At 39.7% G+C, this 27,977-nt stretch overlaps 2 protein-coding genes across 25 annotated transcripts in view; both read right to left on the bottom strand.

The window, feature by feature from the left end:
- Positions 1-4,474, bottom strand: part of KIF25 (kinesin family member 25) — an 89,205-nt gene extending 84,731 nt beyond the window's left edge. For all 4 annotated transcript variants that reach the window (XM_033054580.1, XM_033054578.1, XM_033054579.1 and 1 more), the window contains exons 1-2: positions 4,293-4,474; positions 3,512-3,577 (exon numbers count right to left, since the gene is read on the bottom strand). In XM_033054580.1, the coding sequence (XP_032910471.1) occupies positions 3,512-3,577; positions 4,293-4,370 (144 nt within the window). In that variant the 5' untranslated portion in view covers positions 4,371-4,474. The remainder of the gene's footprint in view (positions 1-3,511; positions 3,578-4,292) is intronic.
- A 4,468-nt stretch (positions 4,475-8,942) lies between these two features.
- AFDN (afadin, adherens junction formation factor) overlaps positions 8,943-27,977 on the bottom strand; it is a 113,102-nt gene continuing 94,067 nt past the window's right edge. For 6 of the 21 annotated variants that reach the window (XM_033053854.2, XM_033053857.2, XM_033053859.2 and 3 more), the window contains 6 exons: positions 24,760-25,782; positions 22,919-22,954; positions 18,382-18,516; positions 15,850-16,366; positions 11,863-11,941; positions 8,943-11,114 (listed from right to left, as the gene is read on the bottom strand). In XM_033053854.2, coding sequence (XP_032909745.1) covers positions 10,970-11,114; positions 11,863-11,941; positions 15,850-16,366; positions 18,382-18,516; positions 22,919-22,954; positions 24,760-25,782 — 1,935 coding nt within the window. In that variant the 3' untranslated portion in view covers positions 8,943-10,969. The remainder of the gene's footprint in view (positions 11,115-11,862; positions 11,942-15,849; positions 16,367-18,381; positions 18,517-22,918; positions 22,955-24,759; positions 25,783-27,977) is intronic. The other 15 variants (XM_033053866.2, XM_033053873.2, XM_033053870.2 and 12 more) reach the window with 8 other exon arrangements.

Genomic DNA, 27,977 nt, shown 5'->3' with positions numbered 1-27,977 from the left:
CAGAAAGCATTGTGGAAGGACACGAAACACAACAAAAGCAAACACAAACGTGTTAACTGCTGAAGTCCTGAAGTAGTTGATAATACAAAACCCCCAGCTTTGTGCCCCTTGACAACACCAATTCCTCTACAATCAGTCAGGTTGCAATGGTGCCAAGCTGGGCCAAACAAGCCTTACTCTGGGTCTTCAGAGATCACAGCAACCAAACCGATTTTTAAAGGCTGGTGGGAAGAATGCTTTCTAATGGTCTAAAATTACCTATTATGCAAAACCAACTTGGGAATTTTTTCATATGTTGAAATCAAAAGGAAAATAGAAATAATTCAACTTCAAATATTTACAGGCATGCATGCAAAGAGTCATTTTGGTGGAGACTTCTTGTGAAATTCTGCAGTGTGGAAGAATCTGCATTACAGTAAAAAATGCATTTTTTGTAATTTTCTGACAGTCCTGGTGCTTAAAATAGGCTGCAACTTCTTCATCTGTTTTTCACCTGCCATGTGCTAACACCTATCATTCCTTAAGCAATACCAATTGCCTCTTCCTCTATTTTTGAAATGCACTTGTCTCTTGCACAGACTTATTTCCTACTTTATTCACACCATATACTCTATGACTGCAATTCCCCATTATTCAAATTAGCAAAGCATAGAAGAGTACGACAAAAGACATGAAAGAGCTAAATCTACTCACACAATGGATTTGATTCAATTCCAATCATCTGATAACAATAGGTAAAAAGCAAACATTTAATTACAAATTAACTACAGACGGTTTCGGCAAAACCAGTACAACATGCTAGAGCTGTTAGAATAAAGAAATATTGAATTTTCAAAAAAAAAGTACTTCACTTATCAAAAGCAGTATTTTCATGTGACTTCTTCACCTTCACAAAGCATGAATCTTCTATTAAACACACAAGGGGAAGCCCTGTACGGCAATACACCACCTTAGCACTAATAGAAAAAGTTCTTACAAGAAATAGCAGGGTGAGTTTTTTAAAAAAGTGTTACAGGCTTTAAGCTCTTAGGTATTGAGACTGATTCGATACAGCGTTTGCACACTCTGATAATCTAACGATTTTCAAGACTCGCGTTACTCAGCTGCAATACTTACAAACAGCTTCACAAAAATGCACACAGCAGTGCACCAGAACTAGTATCTCTAATCACACGTGAAGAGTTAAGCACATGTACATAAGCAATTGCAGTACTCAAGCCTGGTTGTTAAGTAAGCTTAGGGTAGTTAAAACTCCTTTTAGCACCTAATCTGCACCATCTGCAGAGATTCCCTTGAACCTCCACATTTCTCAACACTAAGCTAAAAGCAGAAGGGCCGGTGCTACAGTCATTACATCACTTCCACTATTAAGTTCATCTTTATTGCAAATGTTGCCTTGATTTTGAGGTTTTCTCCACTAAAAGAATTTTAACATTCACCAGAGTTGTTCACAGGCCAGCACTTGCAAACCTGAGCTTGAGCACAGAAGCAAAAAATGGACTAAAACATTTTTATAGTCAGCTTTACTATAAGCAGAAGTGAAAATGAACTCTCAATAGTGTTCTCCAAAGTGAAATGCCAGTTTTGCAATCAGATCCATTCTGGCTTTATGTAAAGAAGGCTGCAAGGTCAGGACCTCAAAGACTGCTAATACAAACAAGGGCTATGCAGGTAGATAAACAGACTTCAACCAGGAAAAAGCAGGGGAAAAGCAGGTCTACTTAGAAGGAATCTGACTTCCTATGTTCAGTAACAACCCCTCCAGTATGCTGTTGGGGTAACAATATACCCGGCAGCAGAACACAGAGAAGTGCTGAAATTCATCACTGTCTCAAGGAGGTCTATAGCAGGAGATAACATTTTAGTAAAACTGATGCAACCTATAGATAAAGATTTACACTGCAAATCCTAATTTCTGGCAATCCTCATAAGTTTGCCTCCAAAGCTTCCCAACTCACTCCAGCCAAAATGAATCCAATTAGCTTTTACAAGTTAAGAATGAGACCTCTGTTAACCCCGGTCCCTGAGACTGAACTTGTTACAGCTCAATCACTCAGGCAGCTCCCCCAGCAGATCTGAAGGATCAGGGATAGACCATCAAGGGCAGTAGCTTTTCTCACCAGTATAGCTGTAGAACATATGGTGCAATATTGCGCAGCCTTAAATAAGACTAATTTCAATTAGTATTGGTTTTAATAGTCTTCAATTAAGGTAAAACTATTTCACAGATGTCAGTTCAGCTCATATTTTCAGATTGCTGGGACAAATTAACCAAGAAGAAGCAAAATTTTAAAGTGTATTTAAATAACTTCATTGATCAGTGCAAGAACCATCAGAGCAAGATTAATTGCAAAGGATTTAATTTGAAATTGTTTCTGACTGATTGTGGTAACACTGCCCACGCCCCTCATGTGTCTGTAGGTACCAATGTTTTCCACCACATTTTTCAATAAAATGAAGCAGTGCCCTAATTTCAAAAAACAAGGCTTCATTCTCTAATACACAGGCAACTTCTTCCTACATCTGATATCCCTTACTGACTAGAATTATTTATTTCTTGTGCTTGTGAGGATAAAAAATAATCTGATGAAATACTGAAATACCGTAAAGCAGAACAAAAACAATAAAAAACATTTTCTCTGAATAAATTAGTGTTCTTCTGTTTAGCTAGCAAAACTCATTTCAGATATACCACCTGTTTCCAGTTAGACTTCGAAAAATGTTAAACCCACTTTTATCCACGGGTGTTAGCAAACCCACAGGAAGGGCAAATGGCTTTCCTGAGGTCGCCCAACCAGTTAATGTTTCAGCCCAGATCAGAAACTCTTGGCCAACAGTTTGTACCACCACTAATACTCACAGCTGGCTCTGCTCTAGCAGCCTAGATCTATATTAAAAAATATTTAAATCTCTGAAATCTCCCCTTTGAAGGCCCCAAACATTATCACAGGCTCCTCCTTATTTCAGTGAGGATCTAGAATAGGTTTATGCTTCTGCAGAAGGATATAAAGCAATGAGGGTATCCAGTTGTTGCTGTATGCTGTGTGACAATGCACATGTGCAACAATACCAGTACTGTAAAAACACACACAGCAGGGCATCCTTGGTAATGAAATGTCTCTCCCACACTCTGTGAACAGTTCTTTTCACAGTATCATCTCAATTGTGTCTAAAAAGTATTCTTGAAAAATCTGCCACTGTCTTTTTGACAAACCTGTTCCCTGTAAGAAGAACTAGTCCATATTTAATGCTTCCAGAGTAATTCCCTCAGTTCAGCTTTCTAGATTTAACACAATAGCAAAGATTTAAACCCAAGCTGACTTCTAGTTACTTAACCAGCCTATCATTACTGCTACTATTCATGATTTTGAAAAGAGATGCTGAGCCTTAATCTCTTTATAGATCTTCCCAACTGATAAAGAGGGCAAAACCTGAAAAGAGCAAGACAGATTTTAGTATCTTTTTTTTCTATTTCCACAAGATTTTTTATTAAAAATATTAAACAAGTCACCTCTGCAAGTTTTAGATGAAGAAGAGCATTTTCAGTTTCCAGGACAACTATTCTTTCTTCTTTGGTCTAAGGAAGAAAACCCACCCAAATACACAAAAATGAAAATTTTAAACATATGAATGAGTCTGATTAATACAGTTTTGTTATGATAGCCTTCATCTCCATAGCCTGCTGTTTCTCAAACTTCTGAGATCAATGGACTACCTACCCCCATTTCCTAATCACAACAATATTTGTATATGATCATGCAAAAATTAGGATAAACTCTTAATATTCCTTTATTTCTATCTTTTCTGTTACATTGCTTGCTTGCGTGGGGACGCGTACGTACACAATTTAAAGCGCTTTTGCTTTGCGAAACCACCTCCATTTTCCAGAACCGTGGTCCTTAGAGAAGCACGATTTTATTTATTTCTATATAAGCACGTTAGTTTCCATTCCCAAGGCACCGCCACTGGAGGACTTCGACGGTGTGGCGGGCACAGGCTCCCTCAGCACGGGGCACCCCGAGAGCGCTGAGGGCCCGCCCTGCCCGGCGGTGGGGCCGGAGGGAGGGAGAGCCGCCACCGCTCTACTTCTATGGCAGGCCCAGTTGGAGCAGGCTCCTCCGACCCGTGGGGAGCCCAACAAGCCCCCACACGCTGCCGGGTTCGGGATCCCCGCCCAGGAGCGAGCGAGATAAGCAGCGCTCTCCAGGCGCTCCCGCGCGGCCCCGAGGCGCGGCCCCGCAGCACGTGCCCGCCCGCCGGCCCCGCCCCGGCCCCGCCCCTCGCCCCCTCACGCGCAACCGCTGCTCCAGCTGCCGCAGGCGCTGCGCCCACACGGAGCCCGGGTCGAGACCGCGGTGCGGCCGCATCATCCTCCCGGTCCCGCGCCGAGGCGGAGCGAGAGCGAGAACGGCAACGGCTCCAACTGCGGATCCGGCGGGGATTTAACCCGGGACGCGTCTGGGGCGGTAGCGCGGCTGCCGTGGCGACGGGCCCCCCTCTTCACCCCAGCGATTGGCTGAGCGAGCGCTACACCCTGCTAGCCACGCCCCACTCCTGAGTGGCACGGCGGCCAACCAGTCCGCGAGCAGGGAGCGGGACAGGGCGGGGCCAGGGCGGGTGCCTGTGTCGGAGCGCGCCCCCAGCAGGGAGGCCGAGCGGGAGTAGTTGTGGTACCCATGGGGGCTGGGGATCCCTGCGCCTGCAGCGTCCCATGGGACAAGGGACCTCAGAGGTTCATACCCATTATCCAGAGGAGTGGGAGATCCCTCGGCCTGCAAACTTAGGATCTCAGAGACCAAGGCCAAGGATAAGGGCAGGGAGTACAGGAGTAGAAGGAAAGCCTGGAGCTTCCACGGCTGGTGAGGCCACCCGGTTCCTGGGCCCAGAGGCACAAACCTCGCACCAGGGCAAAAAGGGCGGGGAGAAGGACAGAATTGAGAGCTCTGATATCGGCTGCAGGACTTCCCCCATAAGCAGTTGGTGATGAGTGCTTTGGCCTAAGGCTGTAAGGGCCACAAAGAAGATTAAGGGATAGGAACATCTGTTGCATGGAGTGTGCTTGGGGAAGCACAGCCTGGAGGAAGGGAAGGCTGAGGGGGATCCAGTCAGTATGTGCAAATACCTGGTGGGAGAGTATCAACACCACAGACTGTGCTCTGCGGTGCCCAGGGGCCAGGACAGGAGGCAGGAGTCTAAGGATAGTGTGAGGATAGTCAAACACTGGCACAGACTGCCCCAAGAGATGATGGAGTCTCCACCCTTGGAGCTACTCAAACCCCAATTAGACCCAGCGCAGGGCAAGCAGCTGTAGTGACCTTGCTTTGGTGCTGAGCTCGATGATGCACCACGGAGTCTGTTTAGTAACTGCGAACACCGCCGGCGTTAGGGCTGGTTGCAGGACAACACAAAGCCTGTGGGTTCAGGTGGTGTGGGACTCGCAAGAAGCTGCCCAGGGCAGGAGCTATTCATCCAGGCTGTAGCTGGGGGTCTCACATGAGGTTTCCAAGGTGAAAATGTGACATGCATTAGCGATATAGCTTGGTACTCTACTGTATTGCACAGGAAGATTTACGCAGTCTTGAAAGCAGCCATTATACTATTTGGCTATAAAATATGTAAGTATACCAGATACAGACATGTCAGCTTCTTGGAAGTGGGAAATAGCACTATTTTTGCACTGTAGTTGTTTGGGTTTGTTTTTTCTTTAAACCAAAACCAACATGATAATTACAGAGGAATCCAGTTCTGCAAAATAGCAGTATCAAGTTACTCTCTACTGAACATGGCAAATGTGCTCTCATGTGGGGAGCAGAAAATCCAAACACACAGAGCAGTGAATCCGTCCATGTTTAGTACAAAAGGGATAGTGCTCCCTTACTGAGGAACCCAGATACAGCCCATCTATCACAGACCAAACCAAACACCCCTGTGCAGCTCTATCCACCATCTTCTGGGATCCTGCATCTTCAACAAGTTGCTACAATCTATAGCCTCTGTTGAAAAAAAAAAGACCCATCTGGCTGGTTGCAGTTAGGTTTGGCACACAGAAGTGTAACTTGGCAGTTCCTCCTTGCAACTAGTTCTGCTGTGATTGAAAAATGAGAACTGACAAATGGATACAGGCTAAAAAACAGTTCAAAAGTGCTGCAATGGTGTGGATGTTACACGTTGTTGGCACTAAGTAAGGCAGACAGGATTTTAATCAACGTCAGCTATTTTGGGGGAGGATGATTTAGTTGCTTGCAGGGTGTGACTCACAATTCTTGACAATGAGCTGTGATTTTGTATGTAATGCTTATCCTGCAGCAGCAATCAAGTCAGAACAATGTTATTTTCCAGCAAAAACCAACTTCATCCCAGAAGGATCACCTCTGAAGTGTAATGGTTAATGTCTCCCTTATGTGGATCTTACCCACTATTAAGGAGATTATTTCTGTAGGCTGTAACAGACAAGACTTAATTTACTATCACTCCTTGAAGTAGTAGCCTAAAACTGAGAATCCACTACTCCTATTTAGTAATTTCTCTGTATAGCTCTGAAGATCAAATAGTACTGAAAATTGTCCCATCAGTAGAAAAACAAAAAAATCAGTATGATGTGTGACTGATCATAACAGCAGCAAATCTCTTTAGGGATCTCCTTTCTATTTCCAAAGCTTAGAAGAGGTTGCTTGATGGGCAGGGAACAAAACAGCCTATTGGTGAGACCTGGGCAAGAAACAATTATGAATCTTCTAGAAATGCTGCCGAACTGTACTGCAGCACAACCTTCTACACTGATTCTCTGCTTTGAAAAATCTTTTTTCACCCAAACTTCTACCAACCTGATCCCTTATGCCCCCTGCAAATGCAAAGCCCTGTTATATTACAGATCCTTCTGTGGAATTTCAGGGCCAGAAATTTAATAGAACTGTCTAAATCCACATTTAACTCTATTTCAGCATCAGTGAAATACCCTACATGGATTATAAAATCCATCAGTAGATTACAAATCTTAAAATACTATTAAGTAAGCACTGTCTTGAATATTTCTGATGCATTTAACTTTAACCCCAGCAGTGGAACCAACAAGACCTAAGAAGTCTCAGCTCCATAAACTTCTGATGAGTTGTCCATCGCAACATTCCTAAATGCAGTAACAAGAAACACAATGGGTAGAAAAGCATTTGGAAAAAAGCCCAGGAGAGAAAGCTGTTATCCCTCTTCTGCCAAACACAGAGAGATTCTGCTGTACATCCCTGTGTTTTCTACTGCCTCTGTGAGGTGACATTTTCCACATTCAGCAGATGGTAACTTGAGACTGCTGTACTGCACACAGCCTGTTAAGAATATTTGGTGAAGCTGTATTTCATTGCACATTTTTGGTAACTGTAGTTAAGTTCTGAGCACCTGACAGTAACAATAAACTGAGATTCTCTGGGCAGGTGTACTGCACTGTGGTCTTATTAAGTTTACCTGCCATTGCAGCTGTGAAAGAAGTCAGACAACTCCAAATTTTTAACCTGTGAGGCTTTGCCTTCTGGTCCACACAGCCAGTAACTGACCCTGAGACAGCAGTATCATTTGACAAAAACAGGAAGAAGCACTAATTCTTATCATCACATACATGAGTCACTACATGTCTTTTAAGACTGTTATTACCAAAGCTCTTTTTTTATCAGCACTGTTTTGTGTTATCTAATTGAATTAGGAGTAAAGAAAATCTTGTTTATTCTGCTACTTGTGTACTCACTGCTTGACATACAAACAGCACTCTGTATGATCAAGTATATTGCTTATTATTTCAGGGAACAGGATGCATGCTATGGACTTCGTCAACATCTTTATTTCCCTGCCTTTTCCTCAAACCCCAGCAAGGCTGTAGTACAGACTACCTAAAGGAGTTGAAAAACAGTGTATATGGATGATAGGTGCAGAAGGGAGAATTTACCACAGGTTTAAAATGATTAGTAGAGCTCTGACTGCGTATGCAAAGGTAACTTCACAGAGTTATCACCATAAGGGCCATCATCAGTAAAAACACCAAGAGCTGTGCTGCCAAGGCTGACAGCTCACATCCCTAAAGCAAAGCAAGTGCTGCACTGCCCAACAACATCATACTGGTGTGCTCACTGAGCAAACCTGACCTGAAGGCATAGCCCAAAACTTTTTTCCTACTGAAAATACATTACTACTGCTGCACATCACACACAGTTCCTCTTTCATAACCTCTGGAGTAGTTTGGTCTAGAAATAAAAGTTTCTATGACAAAGTTCACAGCTGCAATGACTACAGACTCAAATACACCACTTTTTGCTTGTACTGGTTCTTTTGTTTAAACTGAGGGATCTTCACATACAGAAGGGCAATGGATTGTTTCCATTTTCTTCTAGTCTAGACATTCCTTCAAAGTTAAAAGTTAAGTTCTTTTGAGGTGGCTCTCAATTCCATCTTCAGCACATGTACAGCTACAGCACTTGATGGGGGCCTGGCTCCCTCCCCAAGCAGAGTTTGAACTGCTGACTCCCATTAACCACAGCAACCCCAGTAGAAACTCTGCATACACTATTTACTTTTCCAAGAGATGCCATGTTCTAGGTTCCTCTTTACTGTTAGAACAACTTTGCACTTAAGGAAGATACAAATACAGTGTGACTAGTCTGTAAATAGACACCGGTGGTATTTATCACTTGGTAAACTGCTGGTTAAGCTGTAAAAATAACTTCCTTCAAGTCAGTACCTATAGCACATTAGGCTAAGAAATTCTCCTCTCTGATTAGTGAAGGTCAGCCTCTGTTGACTCTCCGTGTAAAATTGAGGTTTTCATATGAGATACCCTGACTTTGCTTGTAAATACATTTTAAGAGGACAGGCAAGGCAAAACATTTCAAGAGCCCCTCTGGTTTATGATAATGCTGTTCGGAATACAGAACTAAAGAATACAAAAAACATTTAGTGCAAAGTTAAATACAATACAAACTTTATTAAAAATAGGTTGCAAGTGAAATACAGTAGAAATGGGAAACTACAGCAGTTTTGATGTTTTTTTTCAAATAATGCACAGACAAATATGAAAAGCACTTTTACACATATTCACACTTGACCCGAATGCCCAATAGCGGCCAAATCCACTCAACTGAAGGTTATAGGTATTGTTTTTGCTAAGCCTTTTTCAGAGTCTAGCAGCAACAGTAATTCAGCCACAGCATAAGTTTTTTTCCTCAAGAAAAATTTGTCACTGTAAGGCTGCTAGTGTTCTCAAGATAAATTGGGAGAGGCTTGCTTTTGCTGATGAACAGACATAGCAAGCATGCAGATCCTTCATTAACACTTTGAACCAGTTTAATCTTCTACTTCATATTTAACAGGTGAAACGGTAAAAGCACACTTTCAAATAAGAAACCTGAAATACGTAAAAAATATTTACACTCCAATTTTCATTAACTTGCATTTATTTATCATACAACTCTTATTAAAAGTGATTTCTTTCCTAAGGCAGTGAAAGTCTACCCCTTTGTATTTGGAAGTGTGCACAAATCCCTAAATATATATTTATAAGAGAACAATATGATACAGGAAAAAAATCATCTAAAGCCAGTAAAGGGCTTTGTCAAATAGAAAATTTGTTTGGAATCACAATATATGTTGTCTTAACATCACACAATGAGAAAGACTCTGATGAGGTCCTTATTCCCAACATCATCAGCCACATAAGCATAGCTGAGGAAACAGTGGGAGGAAAAAGATTAACAATTTAAAATTAAATAAGGCTATAACAGTGTGTAAAAATAGCTTGAACTGCCAAAAAGGCTTTCAGTACAACAGTAACAGGATGTCAGTAAAGCCAGCTAGATGGAAGAGGAGCTCGCTAGCACTGCTTCCTCATGTGAGCAGGGATGGTTGCTTGCTAGCACACCAGCTCTCTTAACGACCTTGCGAACATTCCCTCTTCCAGACTGCAGTATTGTATTTGATGCTTTACACTTCATCTTCTTCTCTAATATGCCAATTCACAGCTCCATAGAAAACAAAAATCTATTGCTGAACTGATAATAGCAGACTTATCAATACTGTTCCAGGCCCAACTGCCCAATAACTTCTACTCTGAATTTCTCAGAAAACATACCCATGTGTTCTGCTCACCTTCTAACTGGAATCCTTGCCTTTAACACACTACTAACATTTTGGTCCTAGCTGATGAAGGGCCACTAAGTGTAGCCTACTATCTATTGCTTATGTAATTTTTAATGAAACAGTTATCCAAAGGTTGTTATCTTCACATTTTCAAAGTCTGAAGCACATATAGTGGGGATGCATCAACAAAGACTTTTCCATAAGTACAGATAAAATCTTAGGCATCCATTTTAGACCCAACAAATACATAAGATTAGAAACATTTTTATTCCAAGAGAATCTATCTAGAGAATGTGTGTTATGCCGGTACTAAGTAATGGTAAGATCTGTATTGATATGCTGATCCTTCCATGAACACCATACAGTATGCCAAACTTGCATATGAAACCTTATTTAAGGTGGCCCAGACATTGGCTTCTTGTCAAACAACCTAAAATACTAATTTCTAGTGCACAGTTTAGTTTAGGCAGTTCAAGCTATTCTCACTCTCTCTGCTCAGCAGCTAAAACAAAAGTGTGTCTGTAAAACACCAGGAAACAGAACTTATCTTTGACAAGTGCTACTTGGTCTGGTGCAAAAGAACTTAACCCCCAAAACAGAAAAAAGTTACCTTCACGTGATTCATATCTTAAAAAATTTACAGTGCTTTCATTGTATAAACCACAAGCTCCTGGCAAAGTAATCAGTTTTCTTGCTATTGCAACATCTCTAAGTCTTAATTAACAGTCTTAGATATAGAGGAATCAAAGTCACTCCTTTCAGAAAACATTCATTTTCTGTTCATACTGTAGTGTGCCCCCAATCTCAATCCCTCAATTTGGAGATCATCCATTACATCTGATAAGGTGCTTTAATCTTATTTTGTGTTCAACTCATTTTCCAGTTCCATTAGTTTCCTAGAAGCTTTTACTTTATTGGATACATCCTGACCCTGTGAAAAAAGTCGCTGGCGTTCCCTGAACGTCAAGTTTTCTGGTGCTCCAGGTAAATCTGCATCTTGACTGCAAAGGAAACAAAAAGTATTTTTTATAATTCTCATCTACAAGGTCCTTAAACATAATCATTCTTGATGACATGTAATGACAGCTTCTTTGACTACAGCAAGAGTCCCTGTTCTGTGTTCTGAAAGGTTTTGTTCCTCACACATACATTTAACTCTGACATTGTGCTATCACTTATGAGAAATTTATAACTTGACCATTTATTGCATGTCAAAATAAATGGAAATGCTTGCCAATTTTCAACATGAACGGCAGGTATAAATTAAGGCTCTGCCTGTATTAGCACAGCATTACTGCTTTGGCTAAACTAGCTTTTCTGTGGTGGCACATTTCTAAGTAAAAGCACTGGAAGACAAAGCTTCTATTGTCCCATCTTCAGTATGCTGCATGCTAAAGCCTGTATGAGATATATACACAGCTTATAATATTTATGCTTATTACAAATTTGGTAAGAATCCCACTGGAGAGGTATTGTTCAGACTTAAAAATACACCTAAAACAGTTGAAGTTACTCATTTACTGTGAGCATTTTGTTTACTTAGTTGTAGTGCCAAAACTTGTTGTTCAGCAGTGCTTCAGATCATCTAAGGACTTGTGGAGAGAACTTAGTTGTGTTTTATAGTAACCCATAATAGAGCGAACAGCAGAACTCTTGAGTAGCCCCCAGAGATAGAACGATGACAACAGAAAATACTGCAGAAGTTAGCCAAGTCAGTTGTATAAAAGTTTATGGACTCCTGTATGTCACCTTTTAGATCTTTTGTCTCTTGGATCCCGATAAACTTCCCCAGCAGCTGCTCCTGTAGATCCAGTGTATGAATTTATTCCTTATGGAAAAACAAGTAAGTAGTAAGTGTAAGGACTGCAGCTACAACACAGAAGTTTTATACTGTATTCAAAAGGTGCAGTGCTTCTTTCAAGAAACAATCTCAAATGAGAATCATAAATAATCAGAGGTCATTTGACCTCTAGAATATTTAATCCCAGTACTATTCAATTCCAACCCTCTTAAAATGGCCTAATTTTGAGTCAAAACCCATTTTGTTTAGATTATCCAGCACATGCCAAATCAGACAGCTGTTCAAGGAGATCAACAGAAAGAGCAACACTCTTCATTATCCTGTGACAAACTCCACAGGAAGTAAGTTAGCTGTAGCTCCTCTCTTTCTCAGGCTAAAAGTAAGCAAAGATTACTATATACCATCTTCGCAATTCAGCAGAATCAGAATTTTAGTCCTGTTAAGTCTCAGTATACACACAGTATCACGCAGAAGATGGCCCCTTCCTCCCATCCCTGAATTTAAATTTCAAGTAACCCTTGCAGCACTGCACCTTTAAGTTGATGTAACACACAAGTTTTACACATTATATTAATTCTTTGTAAAGGCCACAAGACAAAACCTTTTATTTCCAATCAGAAGTTAATAATTTAGTTAATAATTAAGACCATATTCTCTTAATAACTGTCAGGAAAAGAGTAAAGAAGTGTCAGCACATTACTCAGATTTGTGCTCAGACAGTTCTGGTCTCAGTATCATACATGTTATGTCTTGTGAACCTTCTTTGGTACAAAAGGAGATGTTTGCTTCTTCCACTGGTACATCTAGTTTCTCAGAAATATTCAGAAAAAATTCTGAAGGAGGTTAGAATATACAAGCCAATTTAGCTAAAGTGCTGTAGGCCAATCTCTTTCAATCAGAAATTTGCAGCAAACCAAATCATACTAGGTATGCCAGGCATATCAAGATTTTTTCCTCTCAGTTGTGAGTCTTACATTCCTGTAAGTACTGCCTTCCCTACTTCAAAAAGCTTGTGGCTGGATGCACAAGCTGTGGTTTATAGTTTCATTTGCATTAGGATAGTGGTTTTCATTTGGTGTTGACTTTTTCTTTGGTGAGCTGACAGACCCAACGGTCTTTAGAGACCCAGTGGAAGAAGGCACGAGAGCAAAATCTGCAGAAGCATGGTTTACTAGAGTTAACACTCAGAACAGGAAAGAGCTGTAAAGGACAGGAATGTAACAGAGTCAGCGAGATGGGAGATGGTCAAACTGCACAGTGAATTCTGCATTTTGTGCAAACGGCTTTGTACATTACGCAGGCAGTCTTCATAGAAGCTTGAGCAATCAAGTGAAGTTAACCTGTTCTCATGGCTAGTTTAAAAATTATGAAATAAGAGTATTCAGAATTAGTTGTATGGTTTATGAATTAGGCTATTAAAGGCGAAGCATCATACTACAATATTCCTTAATTGTTACCAAAACCCTAACCAAATCTTTGTAAGTTGTCCTTTTGATTGTTCTTCAGGAAAAATAAATGTGCACACACAATACCACTGAACATTTGACTTTCCTGAGATTCATTTTTAAATTAAAATTAACAGAAAGTAGGATTAGAAATGCAATTATATATTAAATGGCATTCTGGGTTGTGGATGATGGGAGGCAGGGAGAGTGGTGGTGACAACTAGTGACTGATGGTTCTGGGGTTGCTTAATTCATTACATGTACAGCCTTCAAAGTACCAAATAGGGATGGGAAGCAAGGGCTTTTGCAAGCCTATGTGCTGTGATGGAAGGCACATTTTACTCTTCATTACAGTCAATTTCAAATAGGAATTTCTAGAAAAAGAAAGTCCTTTGAACAGAAATATTCAGTACAGATATACACTACCATGACTACACTGTCAGAAGCCTGCCATTTCATAATATTCTTAATTTTTTGTGATATCTGGTGTTCAAAAGCTAAAGTCCTTCTGGTACAAAATTGGCTGTGTGTTTATCAGTGGCTTCACATGCATGATGGTTAGGCACAATGGTAGTACACCCAGAATGTCTACTTATACTCCAAAAGTCTAATGAAAACACATTGAAAAGCTAAAGTCTTCCCTCACCTTCCTTTAAGATTCAGAACCTATTACAGAGCCAAACAGGAGTGACAGATGGGGTTGCAGAAGAGAGGCTACTACCACAGAGACTATTTCATCCTGAGACCTCACAGGCAACACCAATGTAAATGACCAGGCTTCCTCTGCCTTTACAGAGAATCACTGGGGATACTTTTTTTTATGCAACTTGGGTGTTGTGCTGACCACAAACAGTGGAACTATTAATCATCAATTGCACCAGTGGGACAGTAATTATAACTGAGCTAAACTGTCCCTTCAGCAATATTAAAAAGTACACAATACTGTGCAGAGCTTCTCTTCAGCACTGGAAGCAGTTCAACTGTAGCAGAAGCTAATTTGAACTGCAAAGGAAAGGATGTTAATTTTCCTTGTTGGAAAATCATGACTTGAGCCTCAACTGACAAGGATGTAGACAAGCAGCTCAGTGGCCTCATATATATCCTATATCAGATTGACATACTACCGCAGCTGGATTAGAAGTGCTTCTAATAGACGGAACCTATTTGGAGGAGTATATCCTCCCTATGCCAATGGCACACTGCTGAATAAAGCAAGTGAAGGATTTTCCTAATTTGTTAGGTGGTCAAAAAAGTGATGAGGGATATAACATATTATAGGATTCCACCTGTGACACTGAGACTTGAATCCAGCAAAAAAGTTTACCATTCAGCTTGAAGCCAGCATAAACACTTTCCCTTGATATCTCAGGTGACTTGCTGCCCTTTTCATTTGAGAAGGATGAGTTGATCACCTAGAGTTGGTTGTCAGGCACTTGTTAACCTCCAGCACAAGTAAAAAGAATAAACTAGGAGAATGCCATGGCCACCACCTTCAAAAGAATATAAAACAAATGCAGAAGTACCAGCAGAGGCTGGTGCTTAAAGACAAAGTATTGTGTCAATAAAGTGCAATCTTACCAGAGTGAGACATACTCAAAGAGTCAAGTATACAAGATTTCTCCTATACAGCAGCAGTTTAAAAAAAATCCCAAAACTTTGAATTGAATTAGCTTTGAATTCAGGAGTAATAGTTCAACTAGTACTCTGCAGGTAAAATATGGTGCTGAAGTTACTGGCAGCTAGACCTCTAAGTGAAATTAAACTTCATTATAGTTGGCTTGGGGTTATACAAGATGAGAAGTCAAAGAAACACAGAGGTGTAGAAGGGAAGGGAATGAGTAAAGCAAACAGTACTAAGATGAAATTTAGATTTTTGTCTCCCTGCAAGGACACTGCACTGTACAAACCAGAACATCTGGAATGGTGCCTAAAACATGAAACTAACTTCAAGACCTGCGTTTCTTTTGGTGCTTGTGTATTTAAGAACTACATCTACAAATGCAATTTTTAAAGCCATTTGCACACACTGTTAAAAGAGAGAGAGCCCTGGTACCAATAACAAAGCAGAAGATAGGTTCTGTCCATGAACCCATTAGGAGAGGTTTCCTGTTTTCAAGAAAGGTGCACTTTCAGATGTCCTGAGTAAACAGCAGTCAGTCATACAAAACAAATCACTTAGAGATACAGAGTGAAAGCCAAAACCAACAGTACTTCAAACTGATTGAGTAGCAGTTAAAATAATTTCTGATTCATACATGAAAGATGGAATTTTTGCTTTTGAAAGTTTGGGTAAAGAGCAAGAAAATTTGAGAGATCAAAATAATTAAAAATTGAAGGATTCATATTAATATCAGGATTTAAGTTAGATCACCAGAGTGAAAACAGTGATTAAGGGAGGGGGAAATCACAAAATAAGTGATTGAATCTAGAGCACTGGAGTTGAAAATACGAGGATAGTTTTGTAGAGATGACTAATTTCATTGTTTCTACCTTTAGAACTGCTGGCATGGATGAAACTCGGTTTGTTTGATGGGGGCGGGGGCTGGCTTTTTTTGACAGCAGTACTGTTGGCATTGACAGCAGATGACTGGAATGAGTTGGAAAGAAAGATGCCATCTGAAACTGGGCGAGGCTGGCGGGAGGGCTGCTGTGGCTTAAGGGTGGCAGGAGGAAAGTCACCATAAGATTTTCTTGTGCTGGAGTACTTATCCTGACCTGCTAGATTGGAATCCTCCTCCTCATCATCATCATCATTGTATGCAACAAACTTGGCAGTATAAATCGTGTCAGGGGAGAGGACCTGTGTTTTGAGGTAAGAGGTGTTTCGCTGAGGTGGGGGAGGAGGAGCGTTAGATGAAGGGGTTGGGGATGGGAGTTCATATTCCCGTGGAAGCGGAGGTCTGTACAGACCAGGCTCGTCAGGCTCCAGCAATCTTCGTTCAGCTTCATCATGCTGCCTGCGCCTTTCAGCCTCTAAGCGACTGTAATACTCCTCTTCCTGGCGCCTCTGAAAGCCCAGAGGAAACAGAAACACAGCAGTCAGACATTTCAATCCATGAGATTTAAGCTTTACATCACTGAACTACAAACATCTTCCATCAATCTTTTTTGTCTCCCTCTCTAGCAATAAGCAGGGCATCTATATGGACACATACAAACAATATTTACTACTAAGACTGAATGATTTTCATGGTTGCACTGGTGTTTGGCCAGTGGTTAAACTGTCACATTTGCCAAAAAGTAGCAGCCATCCAATAACACTAGCTGTTATTTACAGATTTACCACTGCCTGTGGTCACTGAGGGAACTGCCTGTGTAAACTAAGGGCATTTCAACATTTATTGCTCAAACTGTAACTAGAGTTAATAAGGTGCAAATTTACTAAAGCTGTAGAGAATCTGTCGGAGAAGAAAATAACTAAAATTAACTACCATCTTGAAAAAGGAACTTTGTAATTTTGTTTCATTATACAATGTAAATTAGCCAACAGAGCCCTGGAATACATGACTCCTAGCAAAACTTCTAGTGTAAACACCAGTAAAACTACTTTCACACAAAAATTGATTACAAAGAACTTTTCCAAAACAGGCATCAAATAAATGCTGTCAAAAAGCATTTAAAACAGAAACTATGCTAACGGTATTTATATGAGGTTACTGACCATTTAAAAGGTCATGAAATATCTTCTATGTATTCTTCCTCTTTAAAAGACTGTTCTGTTTTTAAACTAAATAGCATTTAATTCTGTTCAGGTCTTGTCTCAGACGCATTGTAAATTAATACAAGGGTTTATTGATAACAAATGAGGTGTGTTTGAGAACTGTATGTACATTACAAAACTCTTGGGTATAAGCATAGTGTAACTTCTGCTGGGCATATATGACATTTGGAATAACTATTACTTCTGGTTTTAATCCACATATTTAATAAAATCCACCTTATCTGTTTATCTGTCCAACACTTAGTTAGTTATCCTGAAAAAATAATAAATAGATCTGATCTTGTTCATCTGCAGCAAAGATGTGAAATTCATCTCCTTGCACCACTCTCTAAAACCATTTTACTGATGGTACTGAGCTCTGAGTTGGTAGAAGTATCTCAGTAAACATCTGTCAGTGAAAACACTTTCAAGTGTGATCCAAATGTCATTTGGCTGCATCATTGTCAGAAGTTAAGAAAGCCATAGTTATTTTCTCTTGGAAGCATTTTTTGAAAGTATATTTAAAAATATACTTTCCTCACTCCATATACACCTTCCTCACTTTTCTCTTATTACCACCTCTTTCACTCATCAGCCCATGCTGTTTATGGGAAGCAATTTAACAAAGCTTGAAAACTAAATGACTGTAGTTAAATAGATCTAAGGTTTGGGGGCTTTTAAAATGTATTTGCTCAATTTTCCAAGATGAACAACTTGAAAAAGCTAGCCTTCCTTCTTTTTGAAGTCACTGTTACTAACAACTGCCTTCTCTAGGAATAAAAAGGTCTAAGAAACATGCTAAGTCAAGTAAGTCCTTTTGTCTTCCAGTTTTGTCAGTAAAGTTTCTCATAGTAATGTATAACATTTCAAAGGAACCTACAAGCCTAAATTTTTATAATTTGACTGTACACTTATCTGCTGAAATTATTTACTTGCTTTCCAGAAACCCCTTCCCTCCCACAGTTCAAACACAAAAACCAATATGGAACATTCATCACTACTACACTATATTTCATACTTCTCTCTGTATCCATATTAAAAATACTACAGAAATATCTAAGTGCCATCTGAGCCTTGCCACTGCTAAAAACCTTCAGGTACTAAGCCCACAGTACTATTTCTGCAATACCAGTCAACTCCAGCCAGCAGGAATGGGCTGTTTGTTTAATTACTTTATGGTTTGGATTGGACAAACTGAAGCCTTGGGCCATGACCCTTCTCACCAGAGCTACTGTGTTTACACCCTGCTGACCCAACACTGAGGTGGAAGAGCTGAAGAGGAAAGCCTGCAAGAACCCCTGTGGCACTCAGAAGACCACAACCTTTTCTTCAGCCTCTCTCCTGGTCCGCTCCTCCTCTTGCTGTCGGCGCTCTTCTTCCTGCCTGGCCCTGTCTTCTGCTTCTCGTTTCCGCATTTCTTCCAATTGTTGCTGCCGTCTGCGTTCTTCATCCTGTAACTAACAGAGACACAATTTTAATTGGTCACTCACATGGGCAAGATGGGTAAAAAAAGGTAACCAAATACTGGCATCTAAAAATGACTCATTCAGTAGAAAATGCTATGCTACAGATCCATCAATATAATGTCCAGCCACTACGAGTATGCTTTGTTACATTGGATTGCCTAAAATCCCTAAGGAAAAAAAAAAGCAAAACAGAGGTGCACAGAACTACATACATGAAAGCACAAATTACACAGGGAGACATTTTTAGCAGTCATGTATGAGCCCCCAGTAGAAGACAGAGGTGACTTATGTTCCAAAGGGCTTCAACAACCACAGTCTCATAGGTATAGTAAAGTTAAATTAATTACTTGGAACCAACAGTCCACAGCTCCAGCAGTCAACTGTTTTCTTCATTCTGGATTAGAATTTAAGCACCGGAAAATCATGACTCATTAGTCAAAGGGTCAATCCATTTAAAGTAACAGGCTCATTCAGCAAATCTGCAAATAGTCTCAGGAGATAAATAAAGTCTCCCACTGTATCTGCAGCAGATGTGTTTTGGAAAAAGCAGAGAGTGAAGGAAAGAAAACTTTTGACTACTGGGATTAAACAGCTCACAAGGACAACTCATGTCCAACAGACAATCCTGATTTATATAGGCATATGATGCTGCACAGATAGGAAAACTGAGCACAACCCAAACTTTGCATGATTCTTTAAAGCTAACAGTATATAAGTTCTTGATGGACAGGAATATCCACTGGCACAATAATACAAGTAGAAATTAACTGGACTACATGTATTATTTCTTACTGCACCATATGTTTTAAAGTATTTGTTTTTCCTCCACACAGTTTTTTTATCCTTATTAGTATAAATCAACAAATTATTTGATCTTGCTATAAATTGCATGTAACAGGGATCCTTTCCTACTCCTGGATTTTATTTTACAATCCAATTTCACTTACAGAAAGACCTCTAAGACACAAAGCAGTACAAGACAGAAAGAGAAATTAAATCTTAGCAGATTTTGTGAGGACAACCTTCATGTAAGTATCTTCCTCCCCAATTAATTAATAAAAAAGTCTAAACAGTTTGGCTAATTTTCTTACAATTATTTCCCTCCACTGTTCATTTTTGAGCATGAAAACTAAAGAACAAAATTAATTAATTTCATTTAGGCACTAATTTGGTGAATGTATTCTAGAGGATGCTACCTCCAAGTAAATTCCCCTTATTTGGGGCTAAAACTTTGTCATTCCTAAGTGAAAACGACAAATATAAAGATCAACCTCTTGTCTTAGTTATTAGAAAGACATTATTTTAGCAAAGGAGATAATATTGCTGTCAAAAGGAAAGACAGCTAGTAATTCACAAGAGTTTATACAAGAGAAGTCATTTCCTCTTAGTAAAAAAAAAAAAAGGCAAAAAAAGGCAAGCAAAAACTGTATCGTGAGAAAATACAGGAAAATTCCTGTCCCAACTACATTTAGAGAAAGAGCCTGAACATGGGCAGTTACTGCTCCTACGTTGTGGCATGGATGCCTTCTTGCTTAGCAGCAAATATTCCTATTCAAAAGCACTTAAACAAGAAAGAATTTCCAACTAAATTAAAGAGAAAGTAGGACTGTTTTTTTTAAAATTGTCTTCTGACCATAACTGAAGAAAGAAGGCAAAAGTCACCAAGCTGCCCACCTGGGAACTGCTGTTAACATCTGAATCATAAGAATTGTGAAGACAACTGTATCCAGGTCAGAGGCTATTCTAAACATAATACCTATAGGAAAGTGGCTATAAATTATATGGAAGGCAGAAGTGAGAATACAGCAACTATTAAGATATGACATTTCATTTCTTTATGATCAGTAACTAGTGTCTACTTTGGAACACTCCCAGACCAAGGCAGGGAGCAGTGGGATGATGAGGTATGCCAGAGCACTTGCAGGCATTTGTGTCTGTAATACTGTGTGTACAACAGTACCCAGTTCTAACTTCACCTTAAATTTTCAAGATGCGAAGGAAAATCAGCTTTACATCCCACTTCTAGTGAGAGGGCTATAAGATTCCCAGGTTGAGTATTTTGGTTGGATGCTTCTCTATCCCAATCACTTTTTCTCTTGTTAAAAGTCATGTTTTCATCTGATTTACTGTACTTCCACATCTCCTCCAAAGCCACGAGTTTGTATTTTAACAGGGAAGGACAGTTAATTTGTACATCCAGAGTGATGGAGAAGAGCATTCTCCCAGCTGTAATGGAGCAAAGCAGCTGAGCACAAAGCACCAATTCTTTTCCCCTGCTTTGACCCAGCTCTACTGTAAAGTGCCAACTGTTCACTCAGCCACACAACTTTGTCTTCCTATTGCAAAAGAAGTCCACCTTTAGTTGGAGCTATTGCTCCTGGTAAAGGGGCCAGTGGGCTGATCCTATCAGGAATGTTAAGATATTCACAGGACTGGCAGGTCATTCTCAAATCCAGAAGTCTCAAATTTCAGACAACATTCATTTCTCCAAGCACTGCTTACAACACTCTAAAAGATGTTCCAGGAGAACTTTAAATTTATACCCATTTATTTAATGACAGCTAAAAGGTTGGGTCAGATCTCATAGTAGCCTGGGGAACATAAACACTATCCAAGCTGACAATTCTTGTATTAACTGTTCATCAACTTCCTTCAGCCGGGTAATTAGCAGAACAGCTATCAACACCCTAGATGCACAAAACAAGCATCAAACACAGTAAAGTTTTTTTGGGTTTTTGTGTGGTTTTTTTTTTTTTAAGAAACAAAGTAGCAGTTACATGGGTATATGAAGTGGCATTGTTTAGATGTGTTTGTCTCGAAAGTCACATGAATGGGGTAAAAATAATGAAATCATGAAAAAGTTGTACACATGCCAGATGTAGTGTTCAACTGTTTCAGAATTAGCTTGCTGCCTTTTTTTAAAGCTAAATTTATGAACATTATAAATCATCGACATGCATCCATCTAGCCCAGTATTCTGTTTTCTCTGACCATGGCAACAAGAGCTGCACATGAGCCTGGCCTTTTCTTCTAGCATTCCCCTGGTATTTAGCACACTACTAGAGATGTCAGCTGGTACAGCCTCGTGTAATCCTCTGAGTAGCTGTTTGCAGGCGTGATGTCTATGCATTTGTCTAATCCGTTTTCAAGCTGATGATACCATCTGCCTTAACCAACCTCCTGTTGCTGAAAGATCCAGATGTTTGCAGTCTGCTTGGAAAGGTACTTTATCTATCTAGTTGCAGCTGCAGGAATCAAGGTTTGAGCAAAAAAATACAGATGTAGTAATAAAAAAATATTGATAAGATACTAACTCTGCAAAATCCATTACTCCTGGTTTGTCCATTAATTCAGAAAGGTGAAATGCTTCACCTGTTCCACTGCTGTAAACTGTTTAACACTCATATAATACACAGATACAAACTGAACTCCTTAGATTTCATAAGTTACTGAAGTATGCATTCTAGAAGGTGATTTTCTTTTTCATAAGGCAATGCTGAATATCCAAGTCAATATTTTGAACCAACACAGTTACAGTTTTTTCAAGCAGCACAAATTAAACTTTACTAACAGGACTTGCAAGCATCAACTTTCTTTAAACCTGGTACACTAATTATACAGAAATTGACTTTGAAGGGGATGCATTTCTGCTCTGGAAGACTATGAAACTCCTTTTCCATGTTCTCATGTCCAATGAGTGCAATAAAATACAGAATTAGCTGGAGTCATAGCAATTACTGCCCCACTTTGAAAGCCTGTCATGTTTTAGATACAAGAGAATAGTATTAACCAATTGAAACTGAAATTATGCTGTAACTTAATGATTGCATGTTTCTACAACCAGCTTGAAAATTTCACTTCAGAAGTAATTTCCAAGCTTGCAATCCATTTTTGTGTTAATGCCAAAACCAAACACCTGTAGCATCTGCAAACAACAGAGTGTCAGCATGTGCTGAAAAAGTATGCTGTATTATTAGCTCTCAGTACAATTTCCCTTCAAACTGGAAAGGAAGTGTTCTTAGAGCCCTTCTAAAACCTGCATGGGTGGGAAAGGGAAAGGAAGCAATCTTACCTCAGTCTGTTCATTTAAAGTAATTAGTAAGATTTTATAAACAAAATTGCACAAAACAGCAGATACAGTATTATATTAGAACACTGCTGCAAGAAACAAATCAAGTCTGCAAGAAGAACACAACATCTAAGAAGAAGGAAACATAGGGAAAGGAATCACATCTGAAAACATTCAAATGCATGCTTGCAATTAACTTACTGTATCATAACGATCTTTGAACACCCAAAGATGCCAAATCATCATCCAAAGCACATAGGGTTGTTAATAATAATAAGGAATTGAAATGGGAAAGAGATATCGAAGAGAAAGAAACAAACATACCAAATCTAGAACAGAGATTGCTGGCACAGCAGTCTGCTGCAGGTAGTAAGAAAGGGGAAAAAAAGAAAGATGCACAGTGTAAATAAAGATAGGTTAGATTTGTGCTATTTCAAAAGCATTTTCTTTTATTTGTTTAGTTGTCTGCTTTAGAATGAAGAACTGAATGGACATAAATGTGATATACAGAAATGAAAACAAATAATCCAAAATTTTTATCTGTATTGACTCTTGCACCACCTCAGTAGCTCTGCCGAGATGCTACTTAACTGCATCTCTAAAAGTGGAATGTAACCAAAATGCAAACATGAATTCAGTTCAAGACAACTGTTATTTTTTAGTTTCAAAATGTCCCAAAAAGCTGGAAGAACTTAATGCACAAATAATGTTTTAAAACCAGCACTTGCAGAGAATACAAATATTGTTACACAATACAACTGGCTTTTGTTTTTAATGACACATGGCTTTCTTAGCCTTGCCACAGTAAAATTTTTAAGACACTCTTTGTTTAAGTGGCAGTTCTACATAATTTTTAATGGCCATGGGTAACTGTCTATGTGCCACAAATTGCCTGCTAGCAATGCTGGACTTTAGGGCAGCCTGTTTGCCAAATATATTGCAAATATTTAGCTTTTTCTTTCTTCAGTTTCCAAGTTTGAGGTATCTATTGTTTTACACAGTAATAAGGTTAGGCACAAGAAAAAAAGGAAAGCAACGCAGACTGCAGCAAGTATGAGAAGAGTAAGTTAAGGAAATGAAGCTGCCAAAACAACCCTGAACTCAAATCCTACTCAAGCCACTAGCTATTTCTGAATGTCAAAAACAAACATGTGCAAACATTTCTCAGGAATTAAACATTGCTTATCACAGAATTAAGTCAACTTTTCAAGACAAACACACAGAAGACACTGAACATATTACAGAGCTAGCTTTTAAACCTGGAAAAGCATAGCTGTTGGTATATAACTTGGAAATCCATGCTGTTATTCAGAAAAGAACAGATTTTTGTACAGAAACTTTTTCTCAATAACAGCAGATTTAGCAGAGTCTTGGGAGACAACAGCCACCAGCAAGAGTGGTTAAAAATTTCACCGTATTATTCAGTTGTATTATGAGCTTTCACAAAACTGAAGCTAAGGTAGACAAACCTCTGATGCTGATTAAACTGGACACCATGAAAAATCCAGACCTATAGGAGCTGGAGCTCTGGACAGGGTATGTTAGCTGTTACACCACCCAAAACCACATGGTTCAAGCAATGCTCCCTCCACTACTGAGGTCAGCACTGAGGGGTAGTAAAGTAGAGGTAGCAGCTGGATCAGACCAGCAAGTTGGAATGTCTGTTGAGCTCACTATTCCCAGGAAACAGTATGCAATGCATTCAGTGTCTGTGTTCATGTCCCAAGACTATAATAAAAACTTTTAGAGGTAAATACACCAGGGAGGGGAGGGAGAAATCATACTGTTTTTATTCCAGATTGTCCTACACACTTTCATAATTTCACATGCTTTTGCTTACCTTTCAGCAAGCAAATTTCTGTCACGTTTTACCTTCTAACCATACTCTAGGTACATGGAAAAACCCTTTTTGCAAAGGGATCTTTTCGCTCCCCAAAACCAGAAAAGTAAATTCAATCACTAAACTAAATTCTATAAAAGGTAGCTTTGATACTTTCATAATACATTACTCAACTAATGAAATCACTCTAAGTTATTAATTTTAAAATGCAAGCCATTTAAGAAAGTGTCATTCTCCTTTACCCTCTAAGAACATCAAAATAATCAAAGCATGAAAACCCACCAAGCTAGAAATTTACAGTATTTTTTTCTAAAATGGATTTTACCCTTGCTCTTCTTTCTGCCTCCAGTCGCTGCATGATGAGCATAGTATCCACCTCATCATCCTCCTCTTCATCATCATCTTCATCCTTCTGCTTTGATTCTTGCAGTCGCTTTTGGAACTGCCACTCAAGCATCAGTTTGCGGAGGCGGTCATTTTCTTCTGCTGTACGATCAGGTTTGTTCTGAAGTTCCTGAATCTCTTTACTCAGCATGTCCACAATGTGCATCTGTTGTTGCTTCTCCAGTTTTTCCTTTGCATCCCGTTTCCATGGATCTGGAGACAGGCTATCACCAGAGGACAGTTCTTCCTTGCTGATAGTAATGTACTGCAGATCTCTCCGCTCAATAGTCCGTGGCTGCTGTTGGGGCTGCAGCTCTCGAATAACTGTTTCTTGAGACCTCTGCAAAGTTGAGGGTTTTTCTGATTTCACTTGTTGAAGGGAGACGGGTGGAACCACAGGTTGAGCAGGAATGAGTGGCTGAGAACGCATTTGGCCCAGTTTTCTCTCCTGCTCACGACGTTTTCTTTCTCGTTCTTCTTCCAAACGTGCCTTTTCCTTTTCATACCACCTCTGATGCTCTTCTCTTTTTTTACGCTCAGCAGCAGCTACCTGGGAGGATGCTTGTGCTCCTATCTGATTTGGAGGAGGAGGGGGAGGCAGAGGCAAATCCATTTGTAGTTCATCAAATTCGGCAGCATAATGCACTGGAGGAGGTGGTGGCGGAGGGGGAAGATCTGTTCTGATGGGCTGGGAAATGGCCACTGGAGTCGGCTGGCTACTGGCTGGAGTTTTCCAACGGCCAGGTCCACTTTTAGTTAAACAAGAACCAGGTGACACTGGTTTGGAGGAATGGTTCAGGTGCTCCTGGCTAGATGTGCTAGAATCCACAGATGAATTCATCCACTGATCACTGTCCGACTTCCGATCAATGTACTCCACATCTTTCCGTATAACAACTTCCAAACGATTCCTCTCTGGTTGGAAAACTTTGTCTCTGAGCTCTTCCTGGGAACGAGCTACACGCTGAAAAATATTAAACAAGGCATGTGTATCACAGTCCATCCACATTAAAACATATTTGAAAATGGCTTACAAAACACATTCTTATTACTGAAGGTAATTACTTTTAATGAATTTCAGCATTTCCATGCCCAGTAGGTTTTCCAAAACCAACAATAAAATATTCTTCTCAGTCTTCTTAACTCATTCAAGCGATGGAAGACTTAGCATGCTCTGAAAACTGCCTAGTGACTGGACTGGGAGGAAGGATGAATGCAAAAGGGAGTTTAAGCTGAAAACCTCCCCAGCTCGCACAGTTTCTCAGGACTATCCCTGACATCCCCTCCCCCACATGTGAGCACGAGAGTCCTGGTAGCTCTGAGCAGTGGATCAGTCATACCAGCTCTGTTATTCAGGCTTCAACTGGCTTCACTGAACATCTTTCCTATTGGGAAAGCAAACAGAAAGGCTGCAGAGAGAGAGAGAGAGGGGGAGAGAAAAGCGCCTTTGCCCACTCTCCTCCATTAACAGGCGAGATGCCCTGCAGGAAGCTCCCATTACTAACACAATTCAGGCAGGCAGTCTAATTCTACCTGCTCCTGGAACATGAGTATAATGGTCTGAGATTTTTGTCACTTAAATGCATCAAACACCAAGTCTTTTTCTATAGAACCTCTGGGTCCCATTGCACTGAACAACTATCTGAAAAGGAACACTGGACCATAAACCAGGATTATTAAATCTGTTAATGATTTTCTTGAAGCAAATATTCATACTTCAAATGTTAGGAACTGCTAAGCACTGAATACATAATGCACCAATTATCAACAACTGAGAGAAGACTAACAAAGCAAACTCCTCTTATTTTCCTCCATTAATGACCTTAACCATGACCTCTAAAGAATGCTCTCTTTGAGAGAAACAAATGTATTTTTTATGCTCTATTAGTCCAACAGAGCTGAACACACAGCTATTTGTGTTAGATTTGCTGTAAAGATTCACCTAGCCAAAGCTTGCTAACGCCTTCAGAACAGAAAACAGGCATTTAGCAGCTTTTTTACAAGCCCAGCTCTCTGTGCAAAGATTAAAGTGTATTTTTTTTTTATTTTTGTAAGGATTTTTCTTCTGTTTTCTTCTCATTTTCAACTTAAAAGAAATATTGTTGGGCAAGGAAAAACTATGAACACTTTCAGGGCTTGTAAGGAGTTAAAGCTTCTATTTTGCTTTAGCAAAGTCCTTTTCTGCCCTGCTTTCAGCCTTAAGGCTATAGCTCAAATTCAGTGTCTGTCAACAACTTTAATAGATGGGCTTCATCTTTACCAGTTTTAACCATCTCTTCTAAGCTACTCACTTAAGCTTCTTTTAAGCAGGGGAGAGATGCATGTTCAGGCAGCAATTATGATAGAACTCAGTAGGAACCATTCTCTGGAGACACCCACTCTCCCCTTCTCCCAGCACAGAGAGTATGTAGATGTTAACCATACAGCTAAGATTAAGTGAGATGAAATCATAAAATGTGGAAGAGTTAAGCATGGAAATTCAGTAAACTATTTCGGTACCTATTTGCCATAGTTGTTCAATTTGCAGCAGCCCCTTCCAAAAGTACTGTCATACTTGGAGCAAAACATCTTTCTTTTTTTAACAGCCCAAATAATGAGAATTTAATCTCTATAACTGAAAAAACACTAACAGAAAGAGTGACTTTTTACTGAATTCACTTGCCCTTACATGTGTGAGCAACCAATAAACAATTTTTTCTTTGCCTACTGAGACAGAATCTCATGACGATTTACGTGACACTTTTCCAAAAGTACAAGAGAAGCCTGGTCTAAGGCTCTGCTCTTATCACTAATTAGGAAATAGAAAAAAAGCTCTCTATATTTTTAAGTCTTGTGGATTAGAGAAAGAAGATCATCCATTAACTAGATTTAGCAGATCTAGGTTTAATTTCCTGTATGGATCTGAGTGAAGTTCTCACTAACAGGAGCAGAACAACACTGTGCTTGAATTTCTAGAAATACAATGGGTATAAATTAATTCCATGTCAAGATGCATCTACACTTTGATAATCAATACAAGTTGAAATTATATATTTCTTTTTTTAACTAGGAGCAGGGAATCTGTTTCAGTGAACACCGTGGATAGGTCTCAAAGTATGGTTTTATTTCAGTTTTAATAATTTATCATTTAAATAACACACACTTCAGGCAAACATTTTT

The sequence above is a fragment of the Catharus ustulatus genome, chromosome 3, assembly GCF_009819885.2.
Source record: "Catharus ustulatus isolate bCatUst1 chromosome 3, bCatUst1.pri.v2, whole genome shotgun sequence".
In the NCBI taxonomy this organism is placed as follows: domain Eukaryota; kingdom Metazoa; phylum Chordata; class Aves; order Passeriformes; family Turdidae; genus Catharus; species Catharus ustulatus.
The sequence above is the reverse complement of the archived record's forward strand: the minus strand, read 5'-3'. Positions and strand labels throughout refer to the sequence as shown.